The sequence below is a fragment of the Abramis brama genome (assembly GCF_963993115.1).
Source record: "Abramis brama genome assembly, chromosome: 25".
Classification (NCBI taxonomy): Eukaryota; Metazoa; Chordata; class Actinopteri; order Cypriniformes; family Leuciscidae; genus Abramis; species Abramis brama.
The window spans coordinates 10,910,978-10,928,288 of NC_139987.1; the positions used below are offsets into that span (position 1 = coordinate 10,910,978).

General features: G+C 36.6%; 1 protein-coding gene across 2 annotated transcripts; it reads right to left on the reverse strand.

Moving 5' to 3' along the window:
• Positions 1 to 333: 333 nt before the first annotated feature.
• On the reverse strand, positions 334 to 5,652 carry fgf18b (fibroblast growth factor 18b). Of its 2 annotated transcripts, XM_084104868.1 has the most exons (5): positions 5,502 to 5,652; positions 2,727 to 2,766; positions 2,446 to 2,623; positions 957 to 1,063; positions 334 to 757 (listed from the first exon to the last, which is right to left on the reverse strand). In XM_084104868.1, the coding sequence occupies exons 1-5, from the start codon at positions 5,531 to 5,533 to the stop codon at positions 473 to 475; spliced, it is 642 nt and encodes a 213-aa protein (XP_083960994.1). In that variant the 5' UTR covers positions 5,534 to 5,652; the 3' UTR covers positions 334 to 472. The 2 variants fall into 2 exon arrangements, with proteins under 2 accessions (XP_083960994.1, XP_083960993.1); XM_084104867.1 differs by lacking the exon at positions 5,502 to 5,652 and having other exon boundaries at positions 2,727 to 2,943.
• Positions 5,653 to 17,311: the final 11,659 nt, after the last annotated feature.

Here is a 17,311-nt window from a genome sequence, read left to right on the forward strand (position 1 = left end):
CCTAACTGTGATAGACTTTGGTTCTTGGTTACAATCTCATAACTCTTACAGGCCCGAGGCTGACTTTTTGGTGAGTACACAACAGGTCCTTTAATCGTCCTTTTGGTCATGAGCATCCAAGTCGGCAAGTCTCAGCTGATGCGTATCATGACGTGCACTTCCAGCCATACAACTTCACGCGAGTAGAGTGCTTTGCTCTTTCATGGTGGGACAAATCTATGGCACAGGACATTAGAGGGGAATTCTTTGGCCTCTGAAGTGCTTGGTCCCCTTATTGACAGGGTTTAGTAACTGGACACTTGCCCAGGAGTCTTTGGTTATGTTTGCATGATTACACAGTGTTTAAGCAACCCCGTCCTTTGACTGTGACTGCGAAGAGGTCGGTCCTAAAGTCTAACCTACTTACGTTTCAAAGAAGAGCGTCTCTAGATCCTCTGTAAGAAGGGATCTTTGCGCACGAGTGTTTGTTGTATTATGGGAGTGGTGGAGGAGCGGTGGAGGTCAGCTGGACTCTTTTGCTTCTCTTGCTGACTGTTGTAAAGCTGCAGGGCTGCAGGTCGGGCTGCTCTCCTGGAGGGAAGCGTTTCATGAAATGCACGTCTCGCTGGTTGGGTAACGTGTTCGGGCCCCTGCGCGGTCGGCCCTTTTTGGTGAAGCCCACGTACCAGCCCACATAGCGCGCCGACATCCAAGCAGTGTAGTTATTCTCAAGCATTATCTCGATGAAAGCGCAGCCTCCGTTTACACTGCTGTCTTTCTGAAATGGAAGAAATCTCACTGGAATCATTGTGAAATAAGCTTGTTTTTTTGCCAGCTTTTTCAACAGCTCAACAAAGATGTGTAATTTGTAGGGCTTTCTCATTGATGAGTTATAGTCTGAACCCTTTTCAGAATGGGAATGATTTAAAGGATGTAGGTGATGCAATATTAAGTACAGTAATTCTTCAGTGACTTACCTTCCCCACAAGCTTCCCCTTACGGTTCATGCACAAGTAGTAGTTGGTCTCTTTCCCTCGTATTCTCACTTGACTCCCAAAGGTGTCGGCCTCCACCACGAGCTGGGCTTGTGAAGAAACACAAAAAAGACAGACGGACAGGAATATAAACAGGACGTAAATTATACTTACAAGCAATAGATGTATTGTCATAAAAACTGAGTTTAGCTGTAGTCAGCTGTAATTGGCAGATGATTATTTTATTTTTTTTAGGCTGTAGTACAAAGGAATGTTAATGGTTGTGGATATAATGGTATAACATTTACTATATTTATAGATTTATTTAATATACATTTATTCATGTATATTAAATTGGTATGATTTTTAAAAAGTATCTTCTGCTGACCATGGCTGCATTTATTTGATCCAAAATACAGCTAAAATTATATTGTGAAATATTTTTACAATTTAAAATAATTGTTTTCTATTTGTAGGAATATAGGAATAAATTACATTTAAAAATGTGATGCAAAGCTGAATTTTCAGCATCATTACTCCAGTCTTCAGTGTCACATGATCCTTCAGGAATCATTCTAATATGTGGATTTGCTGCTCAAGAAACATTTCTTATTATTATCAATGTTGAAAACAGTTGATGAATAGAGTTCAAAATAACAGCATTTATCTGGAATATAATTTTTGTGACATTATAAGTGTCTTTACTGTCACTTTTGATAAATTTAATGCATCCTTGCTGAATAAAAGTATTAATTTCTTCAAACTTGTGAACGGTAGTGTATAATGTTACAAAAGCTTTCTATTTCAGATAAATGCTGTTCTTTTGAACTGTTTTCAACATTGATAATGAACTTCATCAAAGAATCCTGAAAAAAAAAAAACATTTATCACAGTTTTCTAAAAAAAATATTAAGCAGCACAACGGTGTTTAACATTGATAATAAATGTTTCTTGAGCAGCAAATCATATTACAGAATGAATTCTGAAGAGTCATGTGACACTGAAGACTGGAGTAATGATGCTGAAAGTTAAGCTTTGATCTTAGGAATAAATCTTAAAATATATTCACAAATATTTCACAATAATACTGTTTTTGCTGTATTTTGGATCAAATAAATGCAGCCTTGGTGAGCAGAAGAGACTTCTTTTAAAAAATCTTACCAATCTAAAACTTTTGAACAGTAGTATATACAGAAAAAATAAATAACATTTAATATAAATTCAGAATATTATTAAATATATTATTTAATTATGTACATTATAATTATAATATGTATCTCTCACACACACACACACACATATATATATATATATATATATATATATATATATATATATATATATATATATATATATACACACACACACACACACACACACACACACACACACACACACACACACACACACACACACACACACACACACACACACACACACACACACATATATATATATACAGGTAGGCCGACACATTCAGATTGTTTCTTACCATATTTGTCCCCATCCTCTCCCATGGCAGTGATTTTCTTGCCGAGCACCTGGATGTGTTTCCCGCTGGTCCGGCTGTATAGTTGGTAAACCCGATGGTGCTTCCGGCTCAGGCCATCCCTCACCCCTGTCTGATTCTCTACGTGAACTCCAAAGTTAACATTTTCCACTGCTAACACCTGCACAAACACACGAGTCAGCCACAAATCACTTTTATTGACTTTTGAACTATCAATTGATATATGGTTTTATTATCGGTAACACATTGCAGACTATAAGCACCTGTAATGGGCTGTAGAACAGTAACACGACCTGGAAGCATCTGGCCGAAGAGAAATAGAAAAGACACACGTGATTCTGTGACATTTGCATTCATTTGAGTTGCTTTTCTAACCTATTTAGGGGAGAATGAGGTTGGTTAGCACACTTTTCATTCTTTGTTGAATATTTCTGGTGAATCAAACATTAAGATAACCCTAAGATGCAAATGTAAGCTTAAGTCCTGAGGTAAAAAACAATCCATACATTTAGTATAACAAAATATTTCCCCCCTTGTTTTAAATGTATTTATTGTAGGGTTGGTTAGCACAGTGTTAAAAAACTACAGTTTTAAGAGGGAGGCAACAAGGGGAAAAAAAGATGAAAATGTTTATTTTAACCCAAACTAACACCACATGTGAGTGTCTGCGTGTATTTAAAGATCAATGTTCAGGTCTGCTATGAATTGTTAATAATACTTTGTACATATGCCAACCAAGCTCACTCCCTCTCTTTTCTTAAATGATGTCAGCCAGGCATCATAATGTATCACAGGCCTTCAAGTTTTATACCATAATATAATTGCTTCCAATCTTTATTAACCAACATTCATATATTTTATCTTCCTCTAATTATTTAAAATCCTTGTTTTAGCTGAATGGGGTTAAGGGCTTTTTGTTTTGACATTAAAAGTCATAAAAAGAACTCACCTTCGCAAGTTTTAATCTATTAATGTAGATCAAACACTCAAAGGTCACAATTTTGTGACAGCGCCTGATTATGACCCATCAATGAACCCTGATCCAACCAATACAGGTCTCTCCTATTTTATGAACGCTTCTTATTCAACAAAGTATTATTACTGATTTTAATAAATGGGTAAATGTGATGCTTTTGTGTGGATCTATTACAATGTAATAAAAAAATCTGCAATTAGTTATAACAACTTAATTTGTTGAGATAACTTAAATATCCAACTTAACTAAAGTTAACTAAACTTAATATTTTAAGTCAAGCACAAACACATTTTTTTAAGTTGAAACCACACATTATTTCTTATTCTAATGTTGAATTTTAAGTTGTGATACATAATCACAGCAATTCTTTTTTACAGTGAGCATTACAAAATAAATAAAAGCTAATCATATATGCAATGGCTTGAATACACCTAATCTATGATGGGACATGTTTTCAATTTCTGAATTCACATAACTTTGATATTTTTTCTGGCACTTAAAGTAAATGTCTAAGTGGTGTAACTGGTGGAAATTTAAAAAGCTGTAATACTTGAACATTTTTGGCATAAGTAGTTTGGTATAACTTGATTCAAAAAAAGTAAAGTAATTGTTATTTTAAATTGTTATTAAAATATTGAAAAGAAAAATCTGGCCACTTAATTAAAGGGTTAGTTCACCCAAAAATTTAAATTCTGTCAGTAATTACTCACCCTCATGTTGTTCCAACCCCATAAGACTTTCGCTCATCTTCGGAACACAATTTAAGATATTTTTGATTAAATCTGAGAGCTGGCTCACTCCTCCATAGGTTTCTCTGTAACTGAAACTTGCCGGCCCAGAAAGTTAGTAAAGACAATGTTTAAAATAGTCCAAGTGACTACAGTGGCTCAGCCTTAAGTTTATCAAGCGACGAGAAAACTTTATTCAACTTTATTTTAACTTTACGACTTTATTCAACTATTCATGCGTGGGCCTCTGAATGAGTTCACGTAGTGTAACAGCGCAGCGCTTCTGGGTTGTACATCAGAACGTAGGCTCACTATTGGCCGACGCTGGTCATGTGTGTGATGCTGGCCAATAGTGAGCCTACGTTCTGACGTACAACCCAGAAGCGCTGCGCTGTTACACTACGTGAACTCATTCAGAGGCCCACACAGAAGAAAATAAAAAGTTGAATAAAGTCGTTATTTTTGTTTGTTTTTGCGCACAAAATGTATTCTCGTCCCTTTATAAACTTATGGTTGAGCCACTGTAGTCACTTGGACTATTTTAAACATTGTCTTTACTAACTTTCTGGGCCGGCAATTTTCAATTACAGAGAAGCCTATGGAGGAGTAAGCCAGCTCTCAGATTTAAACAAAAATATCTTAATTTGTGTTCCGAAGATGAACGAAAGTCTTGCGGGGTTGGAACAACATGAGGGTGAGTAATTACTGACAGAATTTTCATTTTTGGGTGAACTAACCCTTTAAAGTCACTGTTGTGTAACCAACAAGCAGGAAGCCATTTTGTTGCAATGTGTCAAGAAAAACATAAAACAGAAGGGACCCCTTTATACTGTGCCATGATTAACATTTGTTTTACATTTAAAAAAAATCAATTTTGACATTTTAAGAAATTTTTTTCAGGTCAAATGGAGTAACCAATATTTCTGATATTCATAACTATTTTTTATTTTTACTTTAAAAATAATATATGTAAAATGTTAGTATTTTGTAGCAAATTATTCAATAATTAATTGTTCATATATATATATATATATATAATATGTTAAGACATCCTTATTTGTAATTGACTGACACATGACTTTTATAGAACAGGGCAAGCAGGATTCAGACATAGAAAGTCTCATCATCATCATCATCATCATCATCATCAGTGCTGTTATCTGAGGAGACTAGGTGGGATGTGTTATTATGAGAACACAGCATCTGCTGAGTCTATGTCGTCTGAGCTAAAGATGAGAAACACAACAAACGCTCAGGCTGGACCTATCAGTAGATGGACACTAACCAGAAAAAGCCTTCAACTCATACTGAATGATCTTACACGTGAAACTTACAGCAGGACAGCAGCGGACAGGATGGACTGCATCGCTCCAGCGCTTCAATCACCCCGGACAGTGAGATCTTTGAGGCGATGGTTTTAAAAACTGGAGCCAAAACCGGACACAGACCCAGGTGAGCATCTGAGCGCGCGTTGGAGGATTTTTCAGAGAGAGTCTTCTCGCGAGCAAACCTGTTCAGATGGACACTGGAGAACGACAGGTGAAAAACAGGTCATCCTCCTGTGTGACCCCACACTCCACATGACACACTGACAATAGATGGATATTAAAAAGCTTCCCAGTGTTCCTTCTTGCAATATCCTTAAGAACGCTGCTGTCTTCACACAAAAACGCAGAATTCAGGGGTCCTCCTGCCCTTTAAGAAGTCTTTGCTAGATTTTCTCCTTTTCCAGGCTTCTTTTGTTTGGCTGTGGGGTGGAAAGGACCCCTCTCTCGCCACAGGACAGTGCGTTTGCTGAATGAGAAGGAAGCGCAGCTGAAGTGGAACGGAGATGGGCGGGGTGCGCGGCGCGCAGGGGCAGGGATGGTGATGGGACGATGTTTCTAGCTCACTTATCATCACCAAGGTGGGGCGATGCAAGAGAAGCGGTTCGACCGTCCAGTAATAACCTAAATGAAAACTTCCAGCACTTTAAAACTGCTTTAAACCGAGTGACCTTTTAAGAGGAATCGTAAATGGAAAAGGTTCGTGAAAGTATGGACGTCCCGTTTAAAGGTGCATTCAGTCATATTTTTTTTTTTGCTAATTAAACGAAATTAATTTTGTTTTATAAAATACCATGTGCGATAGAGACTCCAGTCCTGTCAGTCATGTGGGAAAAAACTGTTTTATTCTACATGGAGCGGGGCGCCCCCTCATGGTCGCCGCCATGTTGACATCACATTGCCGTGTCATGCTGCACAAACCAACTATAGGCTACAGCCCGCAAATACAATCATGAAAATCTGTTGTGATTAAATCTAATGTCCACTATATGGACATGTGTAGTGTAAGATAGAGAAAAACAAATGAGCAGGAACGAAACGATAAAAAAACCCCACAAGTTTGTTTACGAGCAATAGCCATTAGCAAACAAACCTCATGCATCCACACCAACAGGTGTCAGTATAAATTCCAAAAACACTGGTAATGTTGGGGCAAATAAGAACCAGCTAAACCTAAACAAATACTTACTTAGTGCATCCTTTACAAATGTGATTTCTGTACAGCCTAAAAGGAGTACTGAGCAATATTAGGCCATATTTGAACACTTCAAAATAGAAGAGAGGGTGTGAGAGAGGTATGCAAGCAACAAGTCGTTCCAAAATGAACATTTCACAGGGATTTCAGAAACACCCCCCCCCCTCCTCTGACCACGACAGAACCGCAGACACCAGGGTCAGCCAACAAGCGCCAGCGCAGCATGCTCCTCAACCCCCCTTTTCTCGCCCCAGCACCCCTGTGCCCCATTCGTGAGGAGCAATAGATGTGTGCAAGTGAAGGAGAGAGATGTAAATTAGCGGGTAACTAGACAGGTCATGGGCCGCTTGGCGGTTTTTGAACATCCTAAATGAGCCATGTCACATTTCCAAAATACAATAACTCATTTCCTCTCACTTTAAAAATCCCATAATGTCCAGAGACAACAAACATTTTTGATTAGTGAAATGGTTTGATATTTTAGCTCCACTGGAGAGTATACTGAGCAATTACCAGGTCAAAATGACCAGATATTCAACTTATACGCACCCGGCCACATTAGACTGAATTAGGAAGCCTGGTTGACTGGAAGACACTCACTGTTGTGAACTTGTGATTGTATAACCTTTTGTTCCAGCATTTCTCTGCTCTTTGTCTTTCAGTGTCTGGACTTCAGGCCCTCCACCCAGATTGAATTTTTAGATGAAGTCCAGAGATCTTCATGTGAAAGGTATCAAATGCACTTTCTCTCAGAGTTCTTTGAATTTCAGAATAATCTGTTTTAGTTTTCTTAAAGGAACATTTTTTGTTGATTGCCACACAGACGCACACACAAAATTACTCATCTGTTGTTGTTTTAAAGAAAAAGTCAAGGTTACAGTGTTCTAAATCCTTCAAAAATCTGCCTTATTTAGTTCTTTTCAGCGGCACATACAATTGAGGATTTTTTTTTCTTAAATATTGTGCATTATTTGAGCTGTAAAGCTAATTATTTAATAATTTTTGTTTTAAGGTTTGTGGTTTATGGTTTATGGTGTTGCATTGTCGTAGCTATAAAGTTGTAAAACTAAATAGGCCTATATAACTTAACAGTTAAAAGGATAGTTCACTTCACCCAAAAAATGAAAATTTTGTCATCATTTACTCACCCCCAAACCTGTATGAGTTTCTGTCTTCTGCTTAACACAGAAGATATTTTGAAGAATGTTGGTAACCAGACAGTTGACGGTAGCCATTGACTTTCAAAGTCAAGGAAAAAGAAATACAATGGAAGTCAATGGCTACCATCAACTGGTTACCAACATTCTTTAACATATCTTATATAGATAGGTTAGTCTTATATAGGGTGAGTAAATGATGAAAGAATTTTCATTTTTGGGTGAACTATCCCTTTAAATATTTTATTAATATTATTATATTAGCACACAAATTGTGACTATATTATTGAAACAGTGAGTATTTTATGAATTAGCCCACACACTCTCATGGCAATTTATAACTATTTTAAGTTTTGGCAAATTCGTATGAATTAGTACAATCTCATTCATACAATCTGCTTACACCCAACTGATGATAAACATAAACAATACTTTTTTTTTTAACAAATTGTACATTTTCATTCAAATAATATGAAAGCTCATAAAATAGTTATGTTTTCAAGCCAGATTTTTTATTTACATTTTTTTTAGGAAAGGAGGGAAATGAATTTTTGTGGACGTCATCATGCTGTAGATTGATTATGTGATTTCTAAGATAGTGCTTATGAATCTCAATATTTGAAATCAAAGGCTCAGTCAAAGCTCTGGCTGAATGGTTTGAATGTGCGCGCAGTCCAGAACCAGGCATAGTTCGTCTATTCTCTCAATGAAGTACCAAACTCTTCTTTTTTTTTTTCATCCTCCACTCATTTCTCATGTCCAATTCTACCAGTTTCAGACAAAATAGGAGTTTTCCTTCTTCTGTTCGTCTCCCTCTGTCTCGTTCTTTCTCTTCCTTTTGGCTCATCTTCCATCTTTCCAGACTTTGAAGGGAGTTCAGACTTCTAATATAAGACAGGTCCTTACCACAACAAAGGAGTCAGCTTTGAGTTTGAATAAACACTTTCTCTCCTTTTTCTGCCTGTCTGTACCCCACTCCCATTTTTCCTTCCCTGTGTTATTTCTCTCTTGGCCCGTGCTGAAGTATGAGCACTTGTTATGCGTTCTCCATGGTAGCCTTTTCTTCTGGAATAGATTAGCAGGGCCAGGGAGGAAGGGGAAGCGGCGGCAAAACCGAAGGGAGAAGAAGGTGTAAAAGGGAGTGAAGTGTGAAAAGAAAGGGACAGAGCGATGGAAAAAGGAAGCGAGGAGCTGAATAATGGAGGGAAAGGAAGATTGTGGAATGACAGAAGGAAAGAAGGTCACTGTAGGTAACAGAAACACGCTGTTTGGCTCGCACCCGACGCCAAAATCGTTTTTCTTTTGAAACTCAGCTGTGATGGATGTCATCATGCTGGCGATTGCGCCCCTAAAACGCCTTCCAAATACCTCGCGTGTTTTCGCTGCTTTCACAAGCCTGTTTTTAGCTTCTCCATGTCCTTACATACGCCGCATTATCATCTCTGGACTCTTTCCTCACTCTACGGCTTATTAACCTGTATTCGGTCACTTCCCCGCTCGCATTTGCAATGTATAACATCATGAGCTGTCATCACTCCTCACCCCTTCCCTCCTTCCCTCTCTTTTCCCCTCCTCTGGTGTGATCCGGCTGGGTTAAAACCACAGGTCTCCTCTCTCTGTGCGCTGGCGAAAGCACATGACCGCAGCCACTGAACTGCACGTACGTAAATGGACATTCTCTACCTCCTTTCTGCATATTGGAGATGGATTTGCTTTAGTCTGCCGACCACAGGCCTCTTGTAACCACACAGACACATATGCATGTAGACGCACTTTCATTTGCGTGCATGTTTTGGAGAATATTATCGTCGCATTTTGTACTTTCAACACCTAATTAATCCAATCTGCCTGCAAAAGTGATTTTAGCACTGCCTAAAACAACTCTGAATCCAGAACCAACCATTTCTGTGAGTAGCAAGAGGAAAAAGAATGCGTGTGCGTTTGAATTGCTAATAGGTAGAACTGTTCCTTTGAGCTTTGTGGAAAAAGTGTTTAACATTCAGGCAGGGCCGTCCTCACAGACTGCCCGAATTCCTCAAATCTGTCGGCCATGCTAGCCAGCTGTCACTCACCTCTAATTTGCTACAACATCATTGACCTTAGGTCTCCTGGCAAATAAACACACATACGCTGAGAGGGGAAAAAAAGGAAAATTTCTTGTCTTGTGAGGAGCAGTTTTTTTGTGTGTGTGTGTTTTTTCTGATGCTGGAATGTTGGGTTGCATTATCGTCAAGTTTTGCAAGAGCTGCGCGGCTGCCAGGTGCCTTAGCAAACATGCTATTCTACAGAGTACGTCTGTATATTTTGGGGAACTGTTGTTTTAACCCAGCGGTTTGAGCAACAACATTGACTCAGAAGGATTAACTGCCCTGAAATCAAGAGAATGAAGGCTGAGATGAAATATGAGATGGATAAACAAAAATTAGATCAGGTGCAATCCATAACATAGTGTACGTGTGTGTGTGTGTGTGTGTGTGTGTGTGTGTGTGTGTGAATATATATATATATATATTCAATAATCTAAAGATGTTATTTGAATACTTTTGTTATTATTTTAAATTATTAAATAATTATAATAAATTAGAATTGTAAAATTAAAAATAAATAAATATTAATTTATATAAAAAAAGTATTTTCCTTAATTTATTTGCATACAAATAAAATTATATTATTATATACAATTATATAATATATTATATAATTATAAATTCTGTATTTTACATTCATTTTATTTTACTCATTGAAGTACCTGGAAATTTGTATTAATAATAATAATAATAATAATTTACATGGAAATCAAAATCATATTTTTGAAATCAAAAACACTTTAAAATATTGTTAGCTGTTCACATAATCAGACACCAGGGTTATTATTTATTAAAAATAATATTATTTATTTAATATATTAAAATGTAATATTGTAAATGTAAATTGTAAATGTCATTATTTTTTCTCATTTAAGTGCCTGGAAATGTCTGTGGTTATTCATTTTAAAATATATTATTATTATCTATATTTTTATTATTTACAAGGAAACCAAAAACATATTTTAGTACAAGAACTACATATATTTAACTTAATATATGTAGTTAGCGGTTTACATATTCCGAAATAAGAAACATGCTATCCTCTCCTGGCCTACTAAACGGATGAAACATTTGATGTGAAACAGCTTTCATGTTTTCTAAAAAGAATGCATTTTAATAAAGTATCAGCGTAGGAGTGTTTTGTTGTATGCAGGTAGAGCAGTTGTTGTGAAAGACTAGATAATGAAATATAATGCATTTGACAGATGTTGGGAGGACACGCGCATGCACAGCCCTGCGGACACACTCTCTCTCTCTCTCTCACACACACACACACACACACCACACACACACACACACACACACACACACACACACACACAAGGTGAACTGTATCAAGGTCAAACCCTAATGCACCTGCTGTGCATTTGCCAGTCTGTGGTGCTTTCCTCTGGACTCCACCTGATGTTGCACATAACACTGAATTCTCTTAGTCTTCTCCATTGTTTTCCACCACATTATGTAGATTTAGTGTTCAAAGAGAACATATTTTGAAACCGTTAAACGATGTTCAAAGAGATGTTCAACTATTTTGTGAAATGATGAGCAGATGTGAGATAAAAGGATTCCTGGAACTCCAGGTAAGTGTTATTCTGATTGACAATAGCTGGAATCAAAACAGCTTCAATTCACAAATGCATCCAACTATTGAGATGCCTGTCATTAGAGGATTAGAGAATACACACTGCTTAATCTGTAATTAAGAAGATCAGGATAGTGTATCTATTTACAATATTACATTCTCTCATGTGCAATTAAGCATCAAGCCATATCCACATAACCTGTGTTTTGATCAGGGTCAGATCAGGGTTAGTTTTATATAAGATTTCACTGTTCATATAAGTTTGTGGTTTAGGTTACACTACGACTCTATGATAGTCATTTAGCTCTAAAACATTTTTGAGAGCAAAATCTGATTTAAATGCATTACATGTGGCTTTTTGCCACGTGCCTCATCTGTTTTCACTTATAAGTAAGTTTGAGTCAGGAGCAGTGCTGCTGCCACCCTTCGGACATACAGAGAACTGCTTTAAAAGTTTGCCCAAATGTTTCATAATTGTTGACATGAAAAAAGTCGCTATTTCTAGATACAAACATGCTTTGCGTTTTTTTTTTTTAAACGGCGTTGCGTTCTGATCTACGGAGGGTTTATGTTTCCCACACAGTATAAACAAAAAACAAATAACTATATTATAATACAATTTAAAATATGTAAATATAATACATTTAAAATAAATAAAATAATATGTAGTTATTTGTTTATTTATTTGATGTTCAACATATTTCAACAACTATACATAAAAATATATTATATATATTTATTTATATATTTATATTATATATGTTTAAACCTCCAAATGCCAAAATATAATACAAAATGTACTTCAATAGGATATAAAATGCATGTTTCCTTAAATCTTAAAATTCTTAAAAAATCTTTAAAAAAAATCGAACAATATAAATATATTTATGTTTGAAAGGAAATGAATATGTTTAGATCAAATTACGTAATATAATTTAAAATGTGAAAATAATACATTTAAAACAAATAAAATAATTTATATTTATTTGTTTATTTATTTTATATTTTCAATTTATTTATTTATTTTTCTGGCCAAAAATATTGGTTTAAACCTCCAAATGCAAAATAATACAAAATGTTCTTCAGGGGAAAGAAAATGCTTCTTTTTTTCTCAATCTTGAGGTTTATTGGGTAACAGCAATCATTTATGAACAATATAAATATATTTAGTTTTGGGAAATAATATAATATAATATAATATAATATAATATAATATAATATAATATAATATAATATAATATAATAGCGATATAATATAACATAATATAATATAATAGCGATATATAGGTCATTTGTATATTTTGTTTTCTCCATGACTGGTGGTGAGTTGGATGGGCTTAGATGGGAATAGCTCAGAGCATCACATGTGTGTCAATAGCAGTGTGGTTGCTGGATAATTTCCTCAGCCACTCCATAAATATCTGTCTGTCTTCTGTGGGAATCCTTCAGTTGACACAGCTGAGAAGCAGGTGTTATTCAACGGGCCCTCCCTCTGCCCCTCATTCCCTTCATCTTCACTGTCTTCTCTACTCCTGAGTCCTGGCCTTCCAGCTGCTCTTTCAATCTATCTTCATTTTGTGTGTCTTTTGCTTGTTGTTTTTGTCCCCCCACCACCACCACCACCACAACCAGTCTCCACATACAGCAGGCTTTACAGAGTGATCCTTCTCTACCAGTCATGTTAAAACCATGTCCATATCTGTGTAAATGTGTGAGAAGGGAGCATTTGTGTGTGAGAATGAGGTGAGGGCAGTGCCCGCATTCCTATGGCATTCTTGACATTCCCCGTCTGTGGCACTCTGCCCCATCTCTGCACTGCCTGTATGCGTGTGTGAGAGAGATTTGGTGCGTGAATGAAAATGTACACTTTGTTCTCTTGATTGGTTGCCGCGGGCCAGCTGGAGGATGGGGTAATTAGCAGAAGACTCTGCCTCCACCCCGTGGCAGTTCACGAAGGTGAGATTAGTATATAGGTCTACATCTGCAGTCAGAACCATGAGTGCTTCAGTTTATACATTTACAGCTTGCAAGGCAGCACTATTAGGTCTAATGATATTCCTCTTCTGTAGAATTCTGCAATTATTTCAGCTAGAATTACTTGATATATATTCACTTATTACTTATAATTATGAAAAAAAAAGAGAATAAAGATTCTTACATTTACATTCATGTACATTCATTTTTTTTAACCATTTATATCCACTTTTGCACTGCAAAGATGCTGTTGTTCTAATTACTCATAACCAAAGTCTAAAACCTAAGTTCAACTATTAAGGCTCAAAGTCCTGCTATTTCCTTATGGATAGGCAAAGCAAGTTTTAATGCACTGTATTTGGTGCAACGTAAATAGTGATTGACAAATTAGAATCAGAATCAGAATGAGATTATTGTTAAGTTCACACACACACACAAAATCATCCACTTTATTGGGTACACTTTGCTTGCTAGTACTGGGTTGGACCCCCCTTTGCCTTAAGAACTGTCGTGGCATAGATGCTGGAAACATTCCTCAGAGATTTTGGACCATGTTGTCATGATAGTGTCATGCAGTTGTGAATTGTTGCTCAGTTTCCTGTTCTTAGCTAACTGGAGTGTCACCCGGTGTGTTTTCTGCTGCTGTAGCCCATCTGCTTCAAGGTTGGACGTGCGTTCAGAGACCTCGGTTGTAACAAGTGGTTATTTGAGTTACTGTTGCCTTTCTATCAGCTGGAACCAGTCTGGTCATTCTCCTCTGACCTCTGGCATCAACAAGGCATTTTTTCCCACAGAACGGCCACTCGCTGGATATTTTCTATTTTTCAGATCATTCTCTGTAAACCCTAGAGATGGTTTTATGTGAAAATCCCAGTAGATCAACAGTACTCAGATCAGCCGCCTGGCACCAACAACTACGCCACATTCAAAATCACTTAAATCACCTTTCTTCCCCATTCTGATGCTCAGTTAAAACTTCGGAAGATCGTCTCGACCATGTCTACATACCTAAATGCGTTAAGTTGCCGCCATGTGATTGGCTGATTAGATATTTGCATTAACAAACAGTTGAACAGGTGTACCTAAAAAGTATAAATGATTGACTCTTTGAATTTATAATATCAATAAATAGCCTATCTGTTGATTCAATTGTCAAATTCTATCTCAGATTATTTGGATTAGGTACACACAGTTGTGTCGCCTATGCTGTTGTAGGTCAATCCGCATTTATGGAGTTCACTGAAGGCTAATGTAGGCTACAGACTAATCTAAAATCATTAAACCACTCTCCTAAAAATCAATTCAGAGATTGAAAGAAAATGAGCCTTTAATTAGTGCCAGTCTAATGTCTGGACCGCATGACACCCTAAAATTAGTCGGGGTGGTTACATTTTTTACGTTTCATTTTATCACTATGATTCAGGTGTAGGCTATCTCTCAGTACAAATTTAGATTTTTAGGCTTTATGCTGTAAAAAAGCACAGTATTCACAACATGTGTTTTATATGAACAGTTTTTCAGTGTTAAAATGTACTAAACGGGTGCAGTGGTTGGGGGGAGGGGGGTCCGAGCCCCCTAATTACATTTCGATCCCCTCCTATAAAGGCTAGGCTAGGCTATCAGAGTTTTCAAATGTTTTACGAACAATAAAAAGTTAGATTACAAGAAAATAATCGCATTCGCTTATAGCAACAGTAGCGCTTTCAGTTCGATTTTGTTCACTGACAAAATATAAATAGCTTCTATCATTAATTATTATAGCCTACATCATTGTAAAATATTTACTGGTGGCGTGAAAAAATAACTGACTTCCTTTCCACTGGACCTCAATGACAATGACCACAAAGAACAACTGTTTACACCACTCCACATTCGTGTCCTCTTTTTGGCCATTAATGAGAGTAAATGTGTTTGTTTGGTGGGTCGATTTAAGTTGCTTTATTTCCGACTCGGCTCTATGCCATTTAGTATGCACTTAAGGTAATGGAAAGCAGGAGAATATCATGGGAACCATGTAGTCTCCTGCTCAACCAATCGCGAGCGGCTGGATTATGCCTCACAAAACCTTTTAATACCTCTGTTCACTAATGATCCGGACCCGCGGCCCTTTAATCCCCACTACATTAATTAAAAAGAGCACGAGCCCTTGGAAGATCGTGCCATCTGCCGCAGTTTCATTCCACAGACAGATTGTGTTTGGCGCTTATTTAAAACAGAATGTATTTACTTGTCAGGAAAGGCAAGAGGAATGAGAAAGGGATAAGACTGCAGAAATGACATGGGGAATAAGATATAGAGTTATTTTAAAATACATTGAAACCTGTTTGTCTCAGCTTCGTTGTCTGCTTTTGTAACCCACCACATATGAATAATAACAATAACAGTTTAATGCTAAATGTTAGTCTGAATATTAAATGTAGGCCCAATTCACACTTTTTCGTATGAACTAATATAGAAAATTATTTAAGATTAGGCCTATTTTGTGTCTTGTTTTTTTATTATTATTATTGCTTATAGACCGTATGTAGCCACGCCCCTTTTCAGCGCTGCACACGTTGTGTTCTGTCTTCCGGTTTGTATTTCTACAGCATGAAGGGTAGCCTATCTTACGGATTTATGAATGAGCCACTCGTTTTAAAATTTTGCCAGTCTACTGACATTTGTTATGACATCCGCTTTAAACATTACAATGCTTGTGATAACTTTCATTAACTCTAAATAAGTAAATCCACTTCACCATCTAACTACTCTTCAACAGCGATGCAATTCGTTCGAATTCGACGAGGTGGCTAATTCGTACGAATTCATACGACCTCACTCGTACGAATTAGTACGATTTTTCCTAAATCCCTGATTTTTCTAAAACCCCTGACCCCGCCCCTAAACCTACCCATCACGTGAGTTTTGACAAATCGTTCAAATTCGTACGAGTGAGGTCGTACGAATTCGTACGAATTAGCCAATTTTCCCACACTCGTCTAATTCGTACGAATTGGTCGTGAGATAGCGTAGGTTAGATCTACCGCTGAAACGGAAGTTTAAAGAAAATTTTAAATAATGCGCAATTGTTTCTCTGGCGCATAAGGGTTATAATGACGACTTGTTGGCTCAGCTTTCTCCCCTCATTTATAAGATACATTCATTTTTGATTATGATGCACAAAATAATAACAGGGTGGATGTGGACAAGATTAAATGTCCTATCTCTCACACACAACCAGTTGCATTATTACTTTAGTTTGAACTGGATTGATGGGAAACAACATGTAAAACATTGCCAAAGAAATTTAAATACTTCAACTTAAAACATAAATTACTTTCACAATCACTATTTACACTCTCAGTGTCCACTCTGATAAGATAAAATTTGTCAAACTTGACAGTTAAATCTCAGTAGGATCTCACTCACTTTCCCAAATTGTTTTCCCTCCACAGTAGCGTTGGACAGCTTTATGATATGATGTAATTTAATTTTCCCAACATTCATTTAAAGGGACATTAGTCAAAAATAACAGGGTGGACAATAAATTGAGGCACTAGCTAAAATCTTGATAATAATTGCTAAAATAAATTAGAGAGAATCTTTACTGATATACCCAACAATGTAGAAAAAAAGAAAGAAAATAAAAATCCCTAAGTGTTGTATTTAGCCTGAAATTGGGATACTTTTAATCAACTTCAATATGCTTATAATTCAAATTATGTTATTTATGACTTAGACAGGTTTAAAATGTATATTGTTCAACATTTTTAGTAAGATCATGATCTTTACTGGCACAAAAGGCACTGAATCAATGACCCAATTATATATAAGATGGGCACCAT

Excerpts from the sequence above, each read along its gene's own strand:
- fgf18b (XM_084104867.1), bottom strand. The coding sequence starts at position 2,816 with ATGCAAATGTCACAGAATCACGTGTGTCTTTTCTATTTCTCTTCGGCC. Across the intron at positions 1,064-2,445 it reads AGAGGATGGGGACAAATATG|CCCAGCTCGTGGTGGAGGCC; the intron begins GTAAGAAACAAT and ends TTTCTTCACAAG. Across the intron at positions 758-956 it reads AGGGGAAGCTTGTGGGGAAG|AAAGACAGCAGTGTAAACGG; the intron begins GTAAGTCACTGA and ends CTTCCATTTCAG.